General features: G+C 34.0%; 1 protein-coding gene across 1 annotated transcript in view; it reads right to left on the minus strand.

The window, feature by feature from the left end:
- CSMD3 (CUB and Sushi multiple domains 3) overlaps window positions 1-20,214 on the minus strand; it is a 1,064,314-nt gene that overhangs the window by 159,190 nt on the left and 884,910 nt on the right. The window contains exons 33-36 of the mRNA XM_004265377.3: window positions 19,883-19,996; window positions 19,284-19,379; window positions 17,479-17,682; window positions 8,153-8,277 (exon numbers count right to left, since the gene is read on the minus strand). Coding sequence (XP_004265425.1) covers window positions 8,153-8,277; window positions 17,479-17,682; window positions 19,284-19,379; window positions 19,883-19,996 — 539 coding nt within the window. The remainder of the gene's footprint in view (window positions 1-8,152; window positions 8,278-17,478; window positions 17,683-19,283; window positions 19,380-19,882; window positions 19,997-20,214) is intronic.

Below are 20,214 nucleotides of genomic sequence, written 5' to 3' on the forward strand. Positions count from 1 at the left end.
TTGCAAGAGTTGACAATTGAGATAAGCAAAATGTATCGAGCGGTTTTCCACTGAAAGAAACTGAGTTAGTAAAAACGTAGAGGAGACAAGCCATGAGGGAGATTTAGTGACCCATCAGTAATCCAATTTAGCCACAGTGGAGGGTATTCACACAAGAGAAAATAGGCGTGCAAAGTTAGAAAAAGTAGAGAAAAGTTAGAAAGAGTAAAGGTTCTGGATAAATACAAGAAATATTAGCGTTAGAATATTAGCCGGGCTATACAACTTCCTGGCTCCGTCTACTCACTGGCATGTAACCTGAAAAGAATTGTTATTCTCTCTGTGCCATAGATTTCTTACATAAATCACTGTAATAAAGGCATATAATTCATAGGTTTGCTGTAAAAATTAAAGGATTTTACCTTAGAATAGTACCTAGTGCGTACTGAGGATTTAATGTGTCTTAGCTAAGGAAGAGAATGAGAGAGAGGGCTATAAAGACTGAATACCAGCATAATAATTGTGCAATTGAGGAGTATTTCATTGAAGGTTTTAGAAGGTGGATTGAAGGCGCATAATCAGGACTGTGCTTTAAGTAGGTACTACTGAATTGAGTGAAGAAAATAAAAGTGAAAAGACAACTTTAATGTTTATTGCAGTAGTCCACATGAGAAGCAATGAAAGACTAAATAAAGTAGGTTAGTAGGCAGGAATGGTAGAAAGGGGGACCCGAAAGTCACATCACATGTGTTGCTATAGGGGAAATTACTGGATCTTGTGTGATATGAATGGGACATGAAAGTGACAGGAAAGATTTTAAAATAATTTTTTTTTCCTGAGTTATTGAGATCACAGGGATGGCATAAACAAAAATGTAGACATCCTCAGGAAAACCTATTACCTTGGAGAGAGGAAGAAAATCTGTTTAATTCTGGACATATATATATATATATATATATATATATATATATGAATATGGCTCCCAAAGATATCAGATCCTGACCTCTTGAGCCTGTAAATATTGCCTTGTACGGAAAAGGGTCTTTCAGATGTGAATAAACTAAATATCTTGAGATAGGGAGACTATCCTAGATGATTTAAATGAGCTTTACATGCAATCACACGTGTTCTTATCAGATGTCAGAAAAGATTTGACACAGACAGAAGAGAATGCAGTGTGATCACAGAAGCAGAAATTGGAGTGATGTGGTCAGAAGCCAAGGAATGCTGGCAGGTACCAGAAGCTGGAAGAGGCCAGGAGAGGAATCTTCCCTAGAGCCTGAGCAGAGGGGAGAGTGAAAGGTGGTGGGAGAGCAGCCCTGTCAGCACCTCAGTCTCAGGGCAGTAAAACTGATTTGGGACTTTTGGCCTCCCGTACCATGAGAGAATAAATTTCTGTTACTTTAAGCTGTTGAGTTTAGGATTTGTTACAGAAGTCACAGAAAACTAATGCAATTTGCCACTAGGATTCTTGGCAAATTGTGAATGTAGTTTGGCATATTAAACACACAGAGGGCATAGGAGGCTCAAGTAAATAGCTGAGGACCCACAATGACAGAAAGCAAAATGAGAGTCAAGTAAAAGACTTTAAGTCTTTTACTTAAAGGAGCAGCTACAGATTCAGTGTTCAGAAGAACTTTAAATTAGATGGAGTTGTTCATTATGACAACAGGATAGCTTTATGAGGTAATGAATTTCCAATAACTAAAGCCTGGTATCCCTCATAGAAACATGCAAATTGCATTTTACTTTGGATGATTATATTGACTCATTATCATCTCATTCTACAAATTGACACAATTAAGTAAACAACATTTTTTTAAACTGATTCATCACATAAAAATTGCTCTCTGCTTGATAACTCTGTTACTGTTAAATGTAGCTCCTTTGGAATTCTCCCTCCAATGTACCTTGCTAAAATAAACAGGCAAACAAATGAATACACTCCTCTCCACACGCTTTTCATGTAACAGTAATACAACAAGTTATTTTATTTGTTGAGGTTATTTCCTCAAAATGCTCAATCATCCTATCTTATTTGTAACTTTTTCAGCATTCCAAATGTTTTTTCTGTTCTTTCCACCAGTGGTTATCCCATTTCATTTCATATATGATTTATTGAATATTCATATAATTCTTTATTCACACACATGTTTAGCCCAACAGAATAAAATAAATTAAACACTGCTTTAAATCTGGTGTACTAGCCAGGTCGTTTTTAGGCTAAGTTAGTGAAATTTTAAATATGTCATATAGTGTGTTTGTGTGTGTGTGTGTGTGTCTGTGTGTGTGTGTGTTATAATTTTCTATGATTTAGTGACATGTCTAAAATTAGCAAACATGTAAGAGGTTAATTAGAAAAAAGCTCTTGGTAGCTATATAGAGTATTTAAATTAAAAGTCCAATATGCTTCACACTCTGTAAGTTTGATAAATGCTCTGCTAAACTCAAATTTTGTTTTCTAAAGTATAATCATTAAACACAATGCTTCCTCAGTGAAAGATTTTTTTTTAACATCTTTATTGGAGTATAATTGCTTTACAATGGTGTGATAGTTTCTGCTTTATAACAAAGTGAATCAGCTATATATATATATATATATATATATATATATATATATATATATATATACACACACACACATATATCCCCATATTTACTCCCTCTTCCATCTCCCTCCCACCCTTCCTATCCCACCCCTCTAGGTGGTCACAAAGCACCGAGCTGATCACCCTGTGCTAGGTGGCTGCTTCCCACTAGCTATCTATTTTACATTTGGTAGTATATATAAGTCCATGCCACTCTCTCTCAGTGAAAGATTTTATAGTGTCATTGATACAAGTGTCCAGTTTTGAACAGTGTTTGGCTAGGGCAGTGATATATCACATAACATTATCTGCAGATGTCATATTAGTCCATCATGCTATGTTAACTCGTTAAAGTGGCTTAAAACTCCACGCCTTTTGCAGATATTCATTGGTTCATTCTAAAATATTTACTGAGCACAGACTGCAAGGTACTGTGTTAGCTGCCAGAACAGACTTGGTTACTGCCCTCATGAGTTTATAGGTAATTAAGTAAAAGCAGTACCATGTGACGAGTGTTACAATAAGGAAATTATAGGGATCTGTGAGAACATATACCAAGAGGACTTAATGTGGTTTCAAGTTCATGGAAGTTCTTCCACAGGAACTGTTTTAACCTTGAGACAGAAATAATGAGTAAGAATAAGCCAAATAAAAAGAGATGATGGAGAGTGTTGCCAGCAGAGGGAAGAACATTCACAAAGGCCTAGAGGCAAGAGAGAGAGAGCCAGTTTTCTATAAAGAACTAAATCAGAGGCAAGAAATGAGGATAAAGCACAAAGGTGTAATCAGCTGTGTCGAGGAGCTAAGGATAGCGAGGACAACTGAGGTACTGTAAAGCAGGATAGTTATAGCATTAGATTTTTATTTTTAGAAAATTACTCTCTTTGCCCTGTGAGGAATAGATAGGAGGAGAATATGAACCCAGGACAGGGATGATGGCCACCTAATCTTGAGTGGTAAAAGTGTGGATAGAGAAAATAGACTTACTTGAGAGGTCTGTGAAAGACAGACCTGACATAGTTCTGTGTGCAGCTGGAGACAGAAAAAAATCATCAAGGTTGTTGGCTTGTGCAACTGAATGGTTAAGGGGTTCATTCTGAGACAGACCACAATGAGGAAGATCCACAACTTTGAGAAAAAAGTCATGAAGACAGTTTTGAACAGGTTGAATTAGAGATGTTAGAAGTTTAGCTCAAAATGTTCAGTGTGCAGTTGGATTAATGGCATGCAGCTTAGGTGAAAGGTGTGGGTTAGATATTTAGGTTTAGAAATCATCATTTATTCAAACTACTAGAGCTGATCAATGAATTTGGTAAAGTTTCAGGATACCAAATTAATGCACAGAAATCTCTTGCATTCCCATATACTAATGATGAAAAATCTGAAAGAGAAATTAAGAAAACACTCCCATTTACCACTGAAACAAAAAGAATAAAATACCTAGGAATAAACCTACCAAGGGAGACAAAAGACCTGTATGCAGAAAACTATAAGACACTGATGAAACAAATTAAACATGATACAAGCAGCTGGAGAGATATACCATGTTCTTGGATTGGAAGAATCAATATTGTGAAAATGACTATACTACCCAAAGCAATCTACAGATTCAATGCAATCCCTCTCAGACTATTAATGGCATTTTTTACAGAACTAGAACAAAAAAATCTTAAAATTTGTATGGAGATACAAAAGACCCCCAATAGCTAAAGCAGTCTTGAGGGATAAAAATGGAGCTGGAGGAATCAGACTCCCTGACTTCAGACTATATTACAAAGCTACAGTAATCAAGACAGTATGGTACTGGCACAAAAACAGAAATATAGATCAATGGAACAGGATAGAAAGCCCAGAGATAAACCCACACACCTATGGTCAATTAATCTATGACAAAGGAGGCAAGGATATACAATGGAGAAAAGACAGCATCTTCAATAAGTGGTGCTGGGAAAACTGGACAGCTACATGTAAAAGAATGAAATTAGAACACTCCCTAACACCATACACAAAGATAAACTCAAAATGGATTAGAGACCTAAATGTAAGACTGGACAGTATAAAACTCTTAGAAGAATACATAGGAAGAACACTCTTTGATATAAATCACAGCAAGTTCTTTTCTGATCCACCTCCTAGAGTAATGGAAATAAAAACAAAAAGAAAAGAAACAAATGGGACCTAAGGAAACTTAAAAGCTTTTGCAAAGCAAAGTAAACTACAAACAAGATGAAAAGACAACCCTCAGAATGGGAGAAAATATTTTCAAACAAATCAACAGACAAAGGATTAATCTCCAAAATATATAAACAGCTCATGCAGCTCAATAGTAAAAAAACAAACAACCCAATAAAAAAATGGGCAAAAGGGCCTCCCTGGTGGCGCAGTGGTTGAGAGTCTGCCTGATGCAGGGGACACGGGTTTGTGCCCCAGTCCGGGATGATCCCACGTGCTGCAGAGCAGCTGGGCCCGTGAGCCATGGCTGCTGAGCCTGTGTGTCCGGAGCCTGTGCTCCGCAATGGGTAAGGCCACAACAGTGAGAGGTCCGCGTACTGCAAAAAAAAAAAAAAAAAAAAAAAAAAAATGGGCAGAAGACCTAAATAGACATTTCTCCAAAGAAGACATACAGATTGCCAAGAGGCACATGAAAAGCTGCTCAACATCACTAATTATTAGAGAAATGCAAATGAAAAATACAATGAGGTATCACCTCACACCAGTTAGAAAGAGCATCATCAGAAAATCTACAAACAACAAATGCTGGAGACGGTGTGGAGAAAAGGGAACCCTCTTGCATTGTTGATGGGAATGTAAATTGATACAGTCACTATCGAGAACAGTATAGAGGTTCCTTCAAAAACTAAAAATATAATTACCATATGACCCAGCAATCCCACTACTGGGCATATACCCAGAGAAAACCATAATTCAAAAAGACACATGCACCCCAATGTTCATTGCAGCACTATTTACAATATCCAGGTCATGGAAGTAACCTAAATGCCCATCGACAGATGAATGGATAAAGAAGATGTGGTATATATATACAATGGAATATTACTCAGCCATAAAAAGGAATGAAATTGGGTTATTTGTAGAAACGTGGGTGGATCTAGAGACTGTCATACAGAGTGAAGTAAGTCAGAAAGAGAAAAACAAATATCGTATATCAACGCATATATGTGGAACCTAGAAAAATGGTACAGATGAACCGGTTTGCAGGGCAGAAATAGACACAGATGTAGAGAACAAATATATGGACACCCAGGGGGGAAAGTGGCGGGGGGTGGTGGTGGTGGCGTGATGAATTGGGCCACTGGGATTGACATGTATACACTGATGTGGATAAAATTGATGACTAATAAGAAACTGCTGTATAAAAAAATAAATAAAATAAAATTCAAAATAATAATAAATAAAAGTCAAAATAATAATTAAAAAAAGAAATCATCATTTATTCAATCCTTCATTTAAAAACGATGATTTCTGTTTATCTGCTGTTATTCAGGTCCTGGACATCATCAGCACATAATGGTATTTGAAGCTGTGAAAATAGACAAGGTGGCAGAGAGAATGGTATAATGTGAGATGGACAAAGGCCACAGAATCTCACAAACACCATATCTGATGAAGTGAAGAAGAGGAGATCATGTTCCTAGATGTAGAAGCAGAAGCCATACATGTAGAAAAGAAAACAAAACAAAATCCAAGAGAGTACTGGGTAGAATGGAGGGAAAAGTTGTTTTAAGAGTGAGGGGAGAGGGCTTCCTTGTGGTTGAGAGTCCGCCTGCCAATGCAGGGGACACGGGTTTGTGCCCCGTCCGGGAAGATCCCAAATGCCGCGGAGCAGCTGGGCCTGTGAGCCATGGCCGCTGAGGCTGCGTGTCCGGAGCCTGTGCTCCGCAATGGGAGAGGCCACAACAGTGAGAGGTCCGCGTACCGCAAAAAAAAAAAAAGAGTGAGGGGAGAATGGGTAGCATAGAATGTTGCTAACAAAATAGGAAGGATGAGCAATTCAATGGATTTAATGGCATGGGTCCTCAGTGATCACTATAAGAATGACTCAAATAGAGCACTGGATGCTGAAGCCACATTGCAGGGCATCAGAAATAGAGGATGAGAACTAGAGGGGAAATGCCAAGGGTATTATTATTTTAAGATGAGATAGAAATGGTCAAGCTGATGTCACTATATAGATACTCTAGGGTAATCTTCATAAATGTATAGGCAGATGATATAGTAAATGTTCTAGGAAAGTTTTAAAGGCATCACCTCATTTCAGATTGTCTGGACAATCCTAAAATCTTTATTAAATCTACCAATAATAGGATAGGGTTGATTGGTTATCTTCGAATTTTACAAGTTGACCATAAAATAATAGTACAACTAGCCAGAATATAAGCAGTTTTTGGATTGTTAATGTTTTTAAAATACTGAAAAAGTGCATTTCAAGTTTTTTCATTGATTTATTGGCCTATTTTATACCCGACGCCTGTTAAGTAAGTTTTTTGAATTTTCTGAAAAGTTATAAAGATAAATTCAAAAAGTTTATTATTTTTACTGAAAATTATACTTCTATCTTATTTCAGGTTTAATGAATGATGCCTTGGCTACTTTTTCCATGACTGATATATATCTCAAGATTCTAAAGGAAAACCCTATGACTCAATTGGAGAAACAGTCGTTATTTTTATAAAATATAGACTATGTAATACTTTGTGAAGCATAATTGTGTTCCATCGGGTAAATACTGACGCAGCAGTAAAATGCTACCAACTCATCCAGAAATAATTTCCTTCTCAAACAGAGTAGCTGGTCAAATTGCTCCCCCCACAAAATGGTCACAATTGAAGTAATATGGTAGATACTGTTTACCGTCTATAGAATAGCATTCATCTTCCTTGCTGACAGAGAACGGTTTTGTTCAATTAAATGAGAGTTGTGTACGCCAGAGAAGGCTAAGCCCCTTGCCTGATCCAGGTACCTAATCTTAATTTTTTTAAGCCAAATCATAGTAAATCTTCTGTTATTGCCCAGTGTATGGCTTAAAAATGGGTACCATTGTAATTTTGGTCCATAGGACAGGAGGGAAAGTCTGCTGGAAGGTTTCTTGAAAAGTTCTCTTAACTGTTACAAAAGTACATAAAATAGAGAGATTCCATTTTGTCTATTGGCCATTGATGTGGAAGCCTGTTATGCCTAGAGCTTTTGCAGCCATCTCAAAACCATGAGAAAGGAAGTCCAAGAGTTAAGCCAACATGCTAAGAATAGCAGAACAGAGAGATGGAAAAAAACCTGGGTCAGGAATTACACAACTGAACCTCTGAAGTAAACAACCCTTAAACCATCCTACTCAAAGTTCCCATGTTATGTGGAGCAACACATTTTTCTTACTGCTTATGCTATCTTGAATTGGCTTTCTGTTACTTGCAGGTGAAAAAATTAATGGTAAGTATCTTTCTTTTAAATTCAGCCACATCTGTCAAAAGCACTGGCTAAAATTCTAGAAATTACGTGCATCCTTGTCATCTCTGAAAAAATTAACTTCAATTATACAATGAAAAGAAGAAAAATTTAAATATTCTTACTTGAATGCCAGCTCCCTCTGGCACTGTCATCTTCCATACACAATTCAGATTGTTGTCATAAGGCTCAGGGTATCCAGGAGACAAAATAGTCCCTTTGCGCTTACTTAAAATTCCACCACAGGGCACTGAAAGTAAAGCAAGCCAAGAAAGGGAGTTCATTCTAATGCAAAGAATTAAAATAGGAGAAAAGGTCAGAGATAACATCTCAGACAGATGCTAGACTTGCAAACACAACCAAATCATACTATGTTTTAAAACTCATAAGAACAATGAAAATTGTCTTCCTATAGCACAAAAACCTTTAAAAAATAATTAGACAACATTAATGGAAAACTTACAATGGCATATCTAAAGTCATACTATAATTAACTCAATAATAGCATATCATTTGTATTATATTACTGACAAGTTCACTGACACGTGTTAAAAATTGTTCATATCTAGGTATAGAATTTTTTGAAGAATTCTTATATTTGTTACTTTTCTCTTCATGTATCTTTTGAGTAGTAATAAAATCCTTTGCAGAGTAATACTGATGATGATAACAGTTATGTTCTAACATTTATATAGAGCCTATATACCAACACTCTTCTAAGGACTTTACATATTGTAACTCATTAAAGCTTCCCGACAATCCAATGAGATATGAGTAAGTATTCTCCCCATTTTACAGCTGAGGAAATGGAGTCACTAACAGATTAAATAACTTGCCCAAGATCACACAGCTAGTCAGAGATGAAGACAGGATTTGAATACTGGTGGTTTGGCTCCACGTTCATGCTCTTCAGTGGAAAGAAAATACTCAATATGGTTCCAGTCTGGTTACTGCCAGTACAACTACTACAAGAAAGACTAAGTATGGAGACCTGCTTTGATGTCAATAAAAGCTTCTAACAGTTTTAAAAGGTACTAATCTTAAAGCAAAATTCCTACACTGCTGGTAGCGTCAGCTTGATTCTGGGAATGACCTAGCTTATGATTTGAAATACTGTGTGATGTTGGACGTGTTCCCTGAACTCTCTGAAACTCAGATGCCTTGTCTGTGAAATGGTAATGAAATTGTTTCCGAGGGGCTTTTGTGGAAAATAAATAGGTATGATAAGGTACATAAAGAAGCTACCACACCGCTTGGAATGCAATAAGAAATCAATAAATTATATTTCCTTTCGCTACAACTACTGTTATTTTAGGTTCCAATGGCACTGTGATTCTTGGACATTTGTCCTAATCTGGCTATAATGGTGAGATACCAGGATATATTTTTGTAATAATTTTTTTTAAAAAGGTAATACTATAGCTTTGTGCCGCTTCTAAAACTGAATGCAAAAATCTAGGGTAATTACTCAAAAGAATACTACAAACTTTTTAAATTTTTAAACTTTTAAAACTGTGATAAAGTATTTTTAAAGAAATATTTTTTTAGCTCATCCTCCTTCTTCTGATCCTTTCAATGTAAATGCTGTAACACTGTGACCTACACCATCTTCTCATCTCTTTGTAACTACCGCCCCTCAGTGGTGGCATCCATTTACATGTCATCTATAGATTATGACTACTAAATGTTTATCTCTAACCATGACTTCTACCCAGAGTCCTACAATATATCGACTAAGTATCCCAAAATTCATACATCCAAAACAATACTTTTGAAATTCTCCCCCATCTATACTATTTGCCATCTCAGTAAATGTTACCACCTAATTTATCTTTCTTTTCAAATTCACATTTACATTTATATTCAATCTGTCAGCAAACTTTGTCAGTTCTATCTTAAAAATATACCCCAAAGTTCACCGGTTCTCATCACTGATCATGGTCTTCCAATCTAAATCACGATTGACTTTCCCCTCCCCTTCTGCAATAGTTTTCTATTCAGTCTTACTGCTTCTACTCACCCCCTGCCCCTTACACTAGCCACAGTGATTTTCCAGAAACTGAGATCACATCACTCTCTAGCTCAATGAATTCCCACACTACTTAGAAAAAATTCTAACTCTTCCCAGACTTTGAGGTTCCATATGACTTGGCCTCTGCTCTGCCTCTCCAAACTCTCCTATCACTCTTGCCATCATTCACTCTGTTCTAGACACGTGAAATTCTTGTTGTGGCTTGAACATGACTAGACCTTTCTCCCCCTCATAGTCTATAAATGTGCTTACCTCCTTGACTTTTATTTATATACCTCCCAGCCCACTTCATTCACCTCATTTGGATATCAAACAGCAACATGCCCTGGATGTCTTCCTCCAATCTTCAGCCTCTGCTTTACTTTTCTCCATAGTATTTACCACTATCTGAACAAAATGTAAACTCCATAAGGGCAGAGATCTTATCTTCTGATTCAAAGCTATGTTGCCAGTGCCTAGAAAGGGACCTGACGCTTGGTAAGCACTAAATAAGTGCTTGTTAAATAAATTATTGAGTGACTGGTTGCATATCTGTATACATCTTGTGATTACAAGTTACTTTGTTACCATTCCTGCATCATTCCTTTCTCCCAGTATTTTCCTAAACAAGCCATATTTAATTCTACTTCAATCATTTTTATTTTTACCAACAAAATACATTATAAAAGTATTCCCAGATATGCATTACCACATAATAATGTTTTACAAAGTTTTACTGCCCATGTATATAACTTAGCCTAACATTTCTTTTCTATTTTAAAAAGGATGCATTATAAATTTTCCTTCTAATCAGTATTATACAACATAACATATAGATTAAGAGAACAAACTTTAGAATCAAGCAACCTGGGTTCAAATATTAATTCTTCTTTTGTTTCTAAACCATAGGGGTTTTACTATTTATAAAAGAGAAATAGTATTCTTATCTTACTCCTGGCATTGGTGTCAATATTAAATGAGATAATGCTTAATAGCACTTCATACAAATACTAGTAAATGCTATTAATAAGTTTTTCATGGTTGAATGGATGGGTGAATAAATGAATCAATGAATGAGGATTCAGATATTGTATATATTTTTTCATCTATTTCTTTCCCACTCTGAGAAAAGATGGCCCAGACATGGGTTGCCATACTTACGTCTAAGGCCACATATTGTCAGAGCTATTAGTGGCTACAGGGTGTTATCACAGAGTCTCAGAGGGAGGAGAGTCTGGGATTTTAAGAGACTAAAAATTTTAAGAAATCTGAAGTGTAAAAAGGTCAAATTTGGAAGATAAAACTCAGTCTTCAGCAACTTTTTCAAGTTTACCTCTGTTCCAAGTCCAATGTTCTTATAAAAATATTATTCTAATTTACCTAAGAATGACTTGATATGACAGATTTGTACAAGATTATTAAATATTGTTTTCTTATGCAGGTTAGTTAAATTTGTGGATACCCTAACTTAGTATTTGACCATTTTAACTATAAGTACAACTTGCACATCACGTCTAATGGGGTTGCTTTCAAGCCAATAGTTTAATTTTAGTATGTCGATTTTTTTGCAAAATTACTCAACATTGTATTCTGTTCTACTATGATAGAAAAAAATGAAAGTGTTGATAGCAGTAATAAGAACTGTGAAACTGAAATAATTACAATTGAGATGGAAATCACTAGAAATGTAGGGCACTATTTTCTTTTGGTTTCAATTGGATGCTCACTTGGTTTAAGGTGTTAACCGAGTATTCATTGAACTAGTGAAGGTGGAGAAAATATAATCATTATGTATAATACCCTGAATAGACTGTCAAAGATTATATCTAAACTGCAAGGTATAAATAGAGAATTTGTTCTAAGAATAAAATTAACCATGTAATATGTAAATCTACCTATGCATCTTTCCTATCGATTCTCAAAAAAGTCTTGTGGCTTCAAGATGGCTTGTAAAGGTCTAAGCAAGCAAAGTGAGCAACAGCATCACCATGCAGTGAAAGACTGAAGTTAAAAATGCATGGACCCGGGCTTCCCTGGTGGCGCAGTGGTTGAGAGTCCACCTGCCGATGCAGGGGACACGGGTTCGTGCCCCGATCCGGGAAGATCCCACATGCCGCGGAGTGGCTGGGCCCGTGAGCCATGGCCGCTGAGCCTGGGCGTCCGGAGCCTGTGCTCCGCAACGGGAGAGGCCACAACAGTGAGAGGCCCGCGTACCGCAAAAAAAAAAAAAAAAAAAAAAAAAATTCATGGACCCTGGATTGGGGAAGTTGGCCAGTTGTCCTACCTCTACAAAAATTCATGAAATCATCACACTTATTTGCTAAAATCCATTCATTGAACAAATGTTTATGGAACACCTCTTGTATGTCAGGTCCTCTTTTTGTTGAGCAAAAAACATAATACAGTGGCAGGGAGAGGAGAGCAAGAAAGATTAGGAAAATAAACAAACAAATTATATATAATCTGGTGAGTGGTTGCTGTAAAGAAAACAAAAAGGCAGGATGAGGGTATAGGGAACGAATGGAGGATGAGTAGCAGAAAATTATTTTAGATAGGATGGCCAAGGAACACAGGTGAAAACTTGAATGAAGCAATGCAGTAAGCCCAAAAGGTATTTTGGGGATGCATGTTCCAAGGAGAAAAAATAGAAAGTTCAAAGGCCTTGAAGCAGTTAAAATTTTATCCAGATAACAAATATTGAAAATGAACACAAATTAAAGATAATTCTTTGATATCAACCTAAGATAACTCTGCACTTGACTCTCATATTTGAATTTTTAAGACATCAAGCCTTTTTCTTTTTTTTGAATTTTTGAACACTTAAAGGCATAATCATTTTTATCCATAACATTTGAAACTAAAAATATTTATAGTAAAAAATAGAAATGCAAAGTATATTTTCATTTATGTAAAGATTAGCAGTGGGACCAAATGGTAAAACCAAAACTGAGCTATCATCTGAATGTCATTTAAAATCGATTTCTTGTCTCACACAAATCCCATATGTCCTTCTGTTATATATTCGATTTTCTGTATTTACACCTGTTCTACAAGGTATACATTATTTTTTAAGTGGCATAAGGTAATATATCCTTTTTGTGTGATCTTGGCAGGAAACAGAAGTCATCTGATACAATTTTCTTCTATCTCTTAAGTATGCGCTTTCAAACCAATGCAACAGAAATATAGGAGGTAGGGTGTTTAAAGCCCAGGGGCTTTTGACAGAGGTGGTGTAATGGCTCCTGAGTCCCTCATGTTTTGCCCTTAAAAGTAAAAAGTGAGGTTGAATCCATGCTAGGGACAGTCCACTAGCATTTACTCCTGAAGTTGAATGTCAGCCATAGCATGGTCTCAAAGGCTTTAATGCCTGGTAGGAGTGCCGGTCCTTGCTGAAATGAATCTGTAATCAAATGGCCTGAGCTTCCTTTTCTTTACATGGATTTTTATTTCTTATGGCAAAAACACTAGGATTAGTCAACTGACACATATGACATATGAGAAAGCTTTCTAATAATCATGTAGAATAGGGGTTTTCTTCTGCTTTAAACAAAAATGGTTTATGTTTACAGTGTAAAGTTCTTATTCTCTACTCTCCATCTCACAGAATATTCTATTTTTTCTCTTTCCCCTTTTAAACTGTTCTTTCATGTTTCTTTTTTCTTCTTTAATGTCAGCTCATTTCTCCCTTTTATCTCTTTCCTCTTTCTAATTCTTGTCTCATCCTCATACCTTCATGGACAAAAGAAAATACGTATTTTTTGGATAATGTAATGTTTGAATATTTTAGGGTGAGAAGAAAATGCAGAGTGCACACCTTGATTAAACATATATTTTTACAACCAATTAGAATTATAGTAATCATTATTTTAACTTTAAGTTTATTTTTATTTTAGACCCTTACAAACACTGAAAACAAACCAAATCATGAATATATGCCTATTGTTAGAACTCTGCTCCTTTTTAACCAATTGTTCTTAAATGTATAAATTGATGGAAAGAAATTTCACAATCCCCCTAAATAGCATATTCTAATAAATAAGTACTATTATCCTCTAGAAAATTGTCATTACATTTCCCCAAAGCCTTTCTGAAAATTTTAATTGAAAGAAAAATCTTGCCTTCAAGGAACTCTAAATTATTAGAATTAGAAAGAATGACACAAGTCCATGCTTTTAGCCCTTTCCAAGATGCAAAAATCTTTGGTGGAAGATAATTTTTACATATAATAACTTTAAAGTGTTATTAAAACAAGATACCAACAAATGAAAAATGAGTAATATCAAATCCTTTATCAGCACTGCATATAAATTTTTAATCTTAGATCTGATACCTTGAGAACTGAAGTCTTATCTTCTGATTTTATGGTGGAGAATTTGGCAAGCACAAAAACAACTTAACTTTTGAATACTTAGATGATTCCAAGAACTATGCCAAGGCTTTAAAACATCTAATAGCCACAGTAAACCTATAACTTTCCTGTTTTATTGATATGGGAATTGAGAATCAGAGATTATGTAAAATTTCCAGGATCACCACAATTTCATGTTAAAGTCAAAGCCTAATACTACTACCCAAGACTTAATTAACCCTTATGCTGAGAACCTACTACAATTCCCAGTTATAAGGACTCATTCAGTTTTACATGATTCTTTACAACTTTTCTCCATTAATTAGTACATTAACGTGATAAATACATAAACAGAACTTTAATAAGTAATTCATGGATTTACATTTCACTGCTTTGCATATGTAGGTTCTTTGAACACTCTGAATAGATGAATGTTTTCAATAATATTTAAAGATTAATGAGCTAGTTTATGCCTTTCCATAAGTCATCATATCACTCTACCTTTATAATTATCTTGAGGGAATTTTCATAGTATATATGAAATTAAATGAAGACAGCTACTTATCCAGTTATCTTCCGTTATATGGTATTAATATTTTCTATCAGTATGTACATAAAGAAACTAAAAGTGACACAGAAATTATGCAAATAATTACTGGGAAAAGTGAGGCAGAAATAATTACTGATTCCTGATATTTAGAGAGAAATATTTAAAAATCTATTGTGAGGCTAAAGAGATTTATTATCATGTGTCTTTCTTCAATTATTAAACTGACTTAAAGCAATGTAATTTCTGATTTATACATGTTGTATGACTAATTTTGGCCTAGACATATAGGAACATTTCTCTCAGCTCGTGGTCCTTTAGGATAATTTATTTATTAGTATTTTATAAGAGTATGAAGTCAACATATATTGTGGTTCCTAAAGAAGAACATTATCTATTTTCTCTTATGAGAGTATAAAAGTGTGTAAAGAAGATCTCTTTGTTCTGTTAACCATAGCTCTATGCTAGGTGCAAAATAGGAGGAACATCAAGTCCAGATGATTTATTCTCCTTTACTTGTTGTTTGTCAAAAGTATACTTGAACAGGTTAAGAAATTCCACATTATAAATAAGATATAGAATTCCAATTAGGAAATTAGCTTATCAGCCAAAACATAAAGAAAAGCAATCTTCTATAATGTACATTGAGGTCTGGAGTCAGAAAACCTTATTTTCAAATCCTGCCCCTACTTTACTGCTTATTAGGTTATGTCACTTTAAAAGAAAACTGTTTTACTTCTCTAAGACTCAGCTTATTCATCTGTAAATTCTGAGAGTAACTTCTCCATAGATTTCCTGTGAGGATTTAATTAAATATGTATTTATATTACTCAGCATCAAACCTGGAAATTAGGAAGCATTAAGTAAGTGGTAATCATATTAGAAACTGGTTATTTAGCTGAAGGACGAGAAAGTTGAAGAGTCATTTACAGGTTTCCAGTGTTTTAAATTATTTTTTGTAGGGAGTTTTCAACAAACAAAAGAATAATAAAAGAATAGTTCACATTCCATTTATTGTAGCAGGAAGAACTAAAATACTGGTTTGTAAGAAAAACACTCTGTAAAATATGCTAGGTATATCTCTTTTGGGAAGTGGTGATATCAAGTTCCTACAGAGATAAGTGACCATCAATCCTTCCTTTTTATTTATGATAGTCCCAACTTGTACCACTTTCCCAGCACAATTATTAATAATGTCCTGATTTGAATGGTAAAAGATTTAGAGCAGTTTTGTCCTATACAAAGTACACGTTCGATGAATGCATATCACCAGACCTTATCTTTACTTCCTCAGTAGTGAGTGTACATTCCATATAATTTCGATTAAAATCAATTTAGAATATATTTTATTCTAATTAAATATGAATTAACATTGTATTAATCTGTGTTAAAATATGGTAAAATGTGTTTTAAAAAGTTAAAAATAAAAACTATTGACACGTAATTTCTTTTCAGGTATGGCAAGAAGTGTTATTAAAAATAGATTTTATATATTTATAAATGTATATGTTATATTGTTTATATGCACACTCATGTCTTCTCTATCAAAAAGTGGAGTATTGAGATTATTAAAATAAAGACAAAATTTTGCTTATCTTTTATTTTAAAAAACCTTCCTCTCATTTTCCAAGTCACATACCAATAAAACTTTAATGAGAAAGAACTCATTAGAACTATTTCTTAACCTGAGATTAAGCTTTACTACGCTTCTTTTAGTTTAATACTATATAATTTAAAATTTTAATTTCCAGATATGCTTTTGGAACAAAGAAGAAAGCAACTTCCCAACAGTCTACATTTTCCACATCCATGGAATTCTACAAGATCCAAAAGTCATTGTAATGATCCTGAAATATGATAAGATTCTAAACTATTTTTATGGTTTAGAAAATGTTTTAATCTGCTTCAAATAACTTAGCAGGGCTAAGTTCATACAGTGTTTATTTTATTTATCAATATAAATTGGGTACAACATTACAAAAATATAGTCTGAAATAATGAGATTTCTGGCCAACCCTACACCATCTACTCATTCAAATTGTTTCCACTTATATTTGTGAAATACTGGGAAAAATTATTATTTTATATTTTTATACATACATATAATTTATAGAGAAGAGAAAAACATTTATTTACTAATGCATATTTTCTAATTTTTTTGATGATAAAATACGCCCAGAAAAATCAGCTTCTGTGATCCTTAAAAGATAGGTAAATTCCTTACATATTGGCATAGAAATCTTTGCATAAACTTCTAAAAATGAAAAATAATATTTATTTCAAAGGATGGTAGCACATAATAATTCCATATTAATAGCATTCCAATTCTGTGTTATTGGAAATATGTACGTATATTTTCATTGATTGCATTTCATCTCAATTGCATCAAATAGCCACTCTAATTTGCATATTTAGATACATCATAACTAATAGTTTAAAATTAATGTAAAACTATTATATTTGAAACAAATATTGAAAGATGCATGATAACTAATTTTGATATATAATATGTACAATCACAAAGCATACAAATTTATAAACTTACCAATACACGTAGGTAAGGAGTCATTCCATTGGGCCAAAGAATTTGGCACTGAATCACACCTAATTGCAAAGGATCCATGGAGAATATATCCAGGATTACATTCAAAAAGAACCAATGAACCAACTGCAAATTCATTGCCAATTCTTCTTCCAAACCTTGGTTCAGGCACAGAACTGCATTGTGTGGAACTTGTTCTAGGAACAGCTGCGTACAAATAATTGTTGACTTTAATTTCATATTTGGTAGAGAAATAGAGATTTCAAAATGAAAGTATGCAAACAGATTTCAAAGAAATCTTCACCAACTTGAACTTTAGTTAACAATTTGAATACACTTATAAAAGTTTATACATAATGAAATACAATTCAAAATGAATAAATATTGCTATTGTCATTAAGATTTTTTATTTAAAAACATTTCACTTTTGATCCTTTAAACAACATCGGTTAAGGGTTTTTTTTCTGTTTTTTGTTTGACCATACTCATCAATATAAAAATGTAGCTTGAGTAAGATATTTCAATTTATGGAATGAAAGCAAAGAGATACATCTTTTTTTTTCTTTTTAAAATGGAATACCAAGCTTACAAAAAACAGATGTCAGGTTACATAAGGTAATGTCAAGTTTTTTTTTTTACAGTATTTGGCCCCTAAAAACATAGATTTAAAAAAGCAAACACAGCACTTGATTAATTTCATAGCATGTTCATAAACTTGGTTGTTCAAAATATGTTTGTTATTGATGAAGACAATACGTTCAGGCTAGACAGAAGTCAGACAGATTAACAACAATAGAAGTTTTATTTTAATAATCATACAATATCAAATTTGAAATTGCTTTTAGGTTTTATAGGTATGTCCTTCAATTGTGACTTTTTTTTGATTAAGTAAAATAGAATGATAACAGGATGTTTTTTCTTTTTAAAACACATACAGATGGGACTAAGGAATTTGATAACAGCCCAAAAAATGATAGGATGAATTCCAAATAGACAGATTCCTCATATGTGACTTGAGTGAAAATAACTTCATTTGTTAGAGTGCCTTTTAAAATTCATAATACCACAAATTGTTTACAGAGGGAATACTATGAAGAATGAAACAGTATAATATTATAGCCATATTATAATTGGAATAAGAGGGTTTAATAAGAACATCAAACCACCAATGTTTATAAATTTATTAGGAATAAAGTTCAAGATATATTTGAGAATAACAACTACATGATCATACATAATTCAAACAAAATATTCAGATGATAGGTCTTAATTTAGTTTTATATAATGTGGAAGTGTGTCTATAAAAGGTGACAAAAGAACTATGTAAACTGACTTTGAATTGCACAAAAATATTTAATAGTCATGAAGAAAGTTTGAATTCTCCTAAGAGAATGAGAGACTAAAATTTTAGAGTGGAGTAATGATTTCCTTGGCATGTCTAAGTACATCAGCACAAAAAGTTTGTGTATTTTTAATTTAGAGTGCTAGACTCTAAGGAAATAGAATATGTAGAGTGAAGCATTGTCAAAAAAACACACCAGATGTTTTGAAAACAGTATGTTGGGAGGAAGGAAAAGCATGCAGCTAACTTGAGAATGATGATGGAAACAATAGGTCCTTTTTGACTTTGGTCAAAGTAATAGTGCTCTAACAATGGGGGAGGGGACAGGGCAAAACTGTTTTTAAAAAAACACACAACTTTTACCTCTCCTATATGGTTATGAGGATCTCATCATTCAATAACTCTGGACATAGCATGGAAACTGATATCATTCCTTAGTGTGTTTCTATGCTACACAGTCACTTACCTTGATAAACAAAGTGAAATCCCTTAGCTGTTACTGGTCCAATTGAAGTAAATCGAATTGTGATCTGATTACCTGAACTCAGTGGAAGTGATTCTCCTACTCAACAAAACAAACACTAAGATATCATAAATAATTTCATTCAGTAAACCTAACAAATGATATTAATTTACACTGTCATTTGAAAACATCAATCTATGTTCTATTAAATTACTTTAATATATCCTACCACTGACAACATATTTTCTTTGGGTTCAGCTTCAATTGCAACCTTTTTACTGGAAGGCTTTTATTACGTTTTGATAATATTGCCTCATTCTGTAAAGAATCTTTAAATACTACATTAAACACTAAGTCACTAAGTCGCACTAAGTGACTAAGTACTATATTTACTTGATTACAATCCCAGAAAATAGTTGGTTATATTTTTCTCAAGAATTTGAATTATTCTTGTGTTTCTATTCTTTTTTTAAAAATAAAGAATGATTCTATTTTCAGTTTATTTCTAATATGGATGACATAAATCTCAACTTTCACTACAATACCAATCAAAGTCAGTCTTTAATCAATAACTGATGCATGGCAGTTCTATTAAAGGATACCTGAATGGGATCCTGAGAGGGAAGATAACAGAGAAGATTGCTGAGTTGGCCCATCATACACCTCAACAACATCGTGGAGTGATGTCTGGAAAAATACAAACTGGCCAAACACCACTGATCAACAGGAACCAGGAGAAGCAAACAAATCACCAACCATCCAAAAATGAAAACAAAAAACAAACAAAAAAAAAATAGAAAGAGGAGGAGAGAGAGAACAAAGTATTACAATTTAATAGTCATCTTTTTTTTTCTACCTTTAAAAGAGGATGTGTGCCAATTGGTTGATATGCCTGACACATGTACTTCAGGTCATAAAAATAATAACCGTGGCC

Source organism: Orcinus orca, chromosome 17 (assembly GCF_937001465.1).
Source record: "Orcinus orca chromosome 17, mOrcOrc1.1, whole genome shotgun sequence".
In the NCBI taxonomy this organism is placed as follows: domain Eukaryota; kingdom Metazoa; phylum Chordata; class Mammalia; order Artiodactyla; family Delphinidae; genus Orcinus; species Orcinus orca.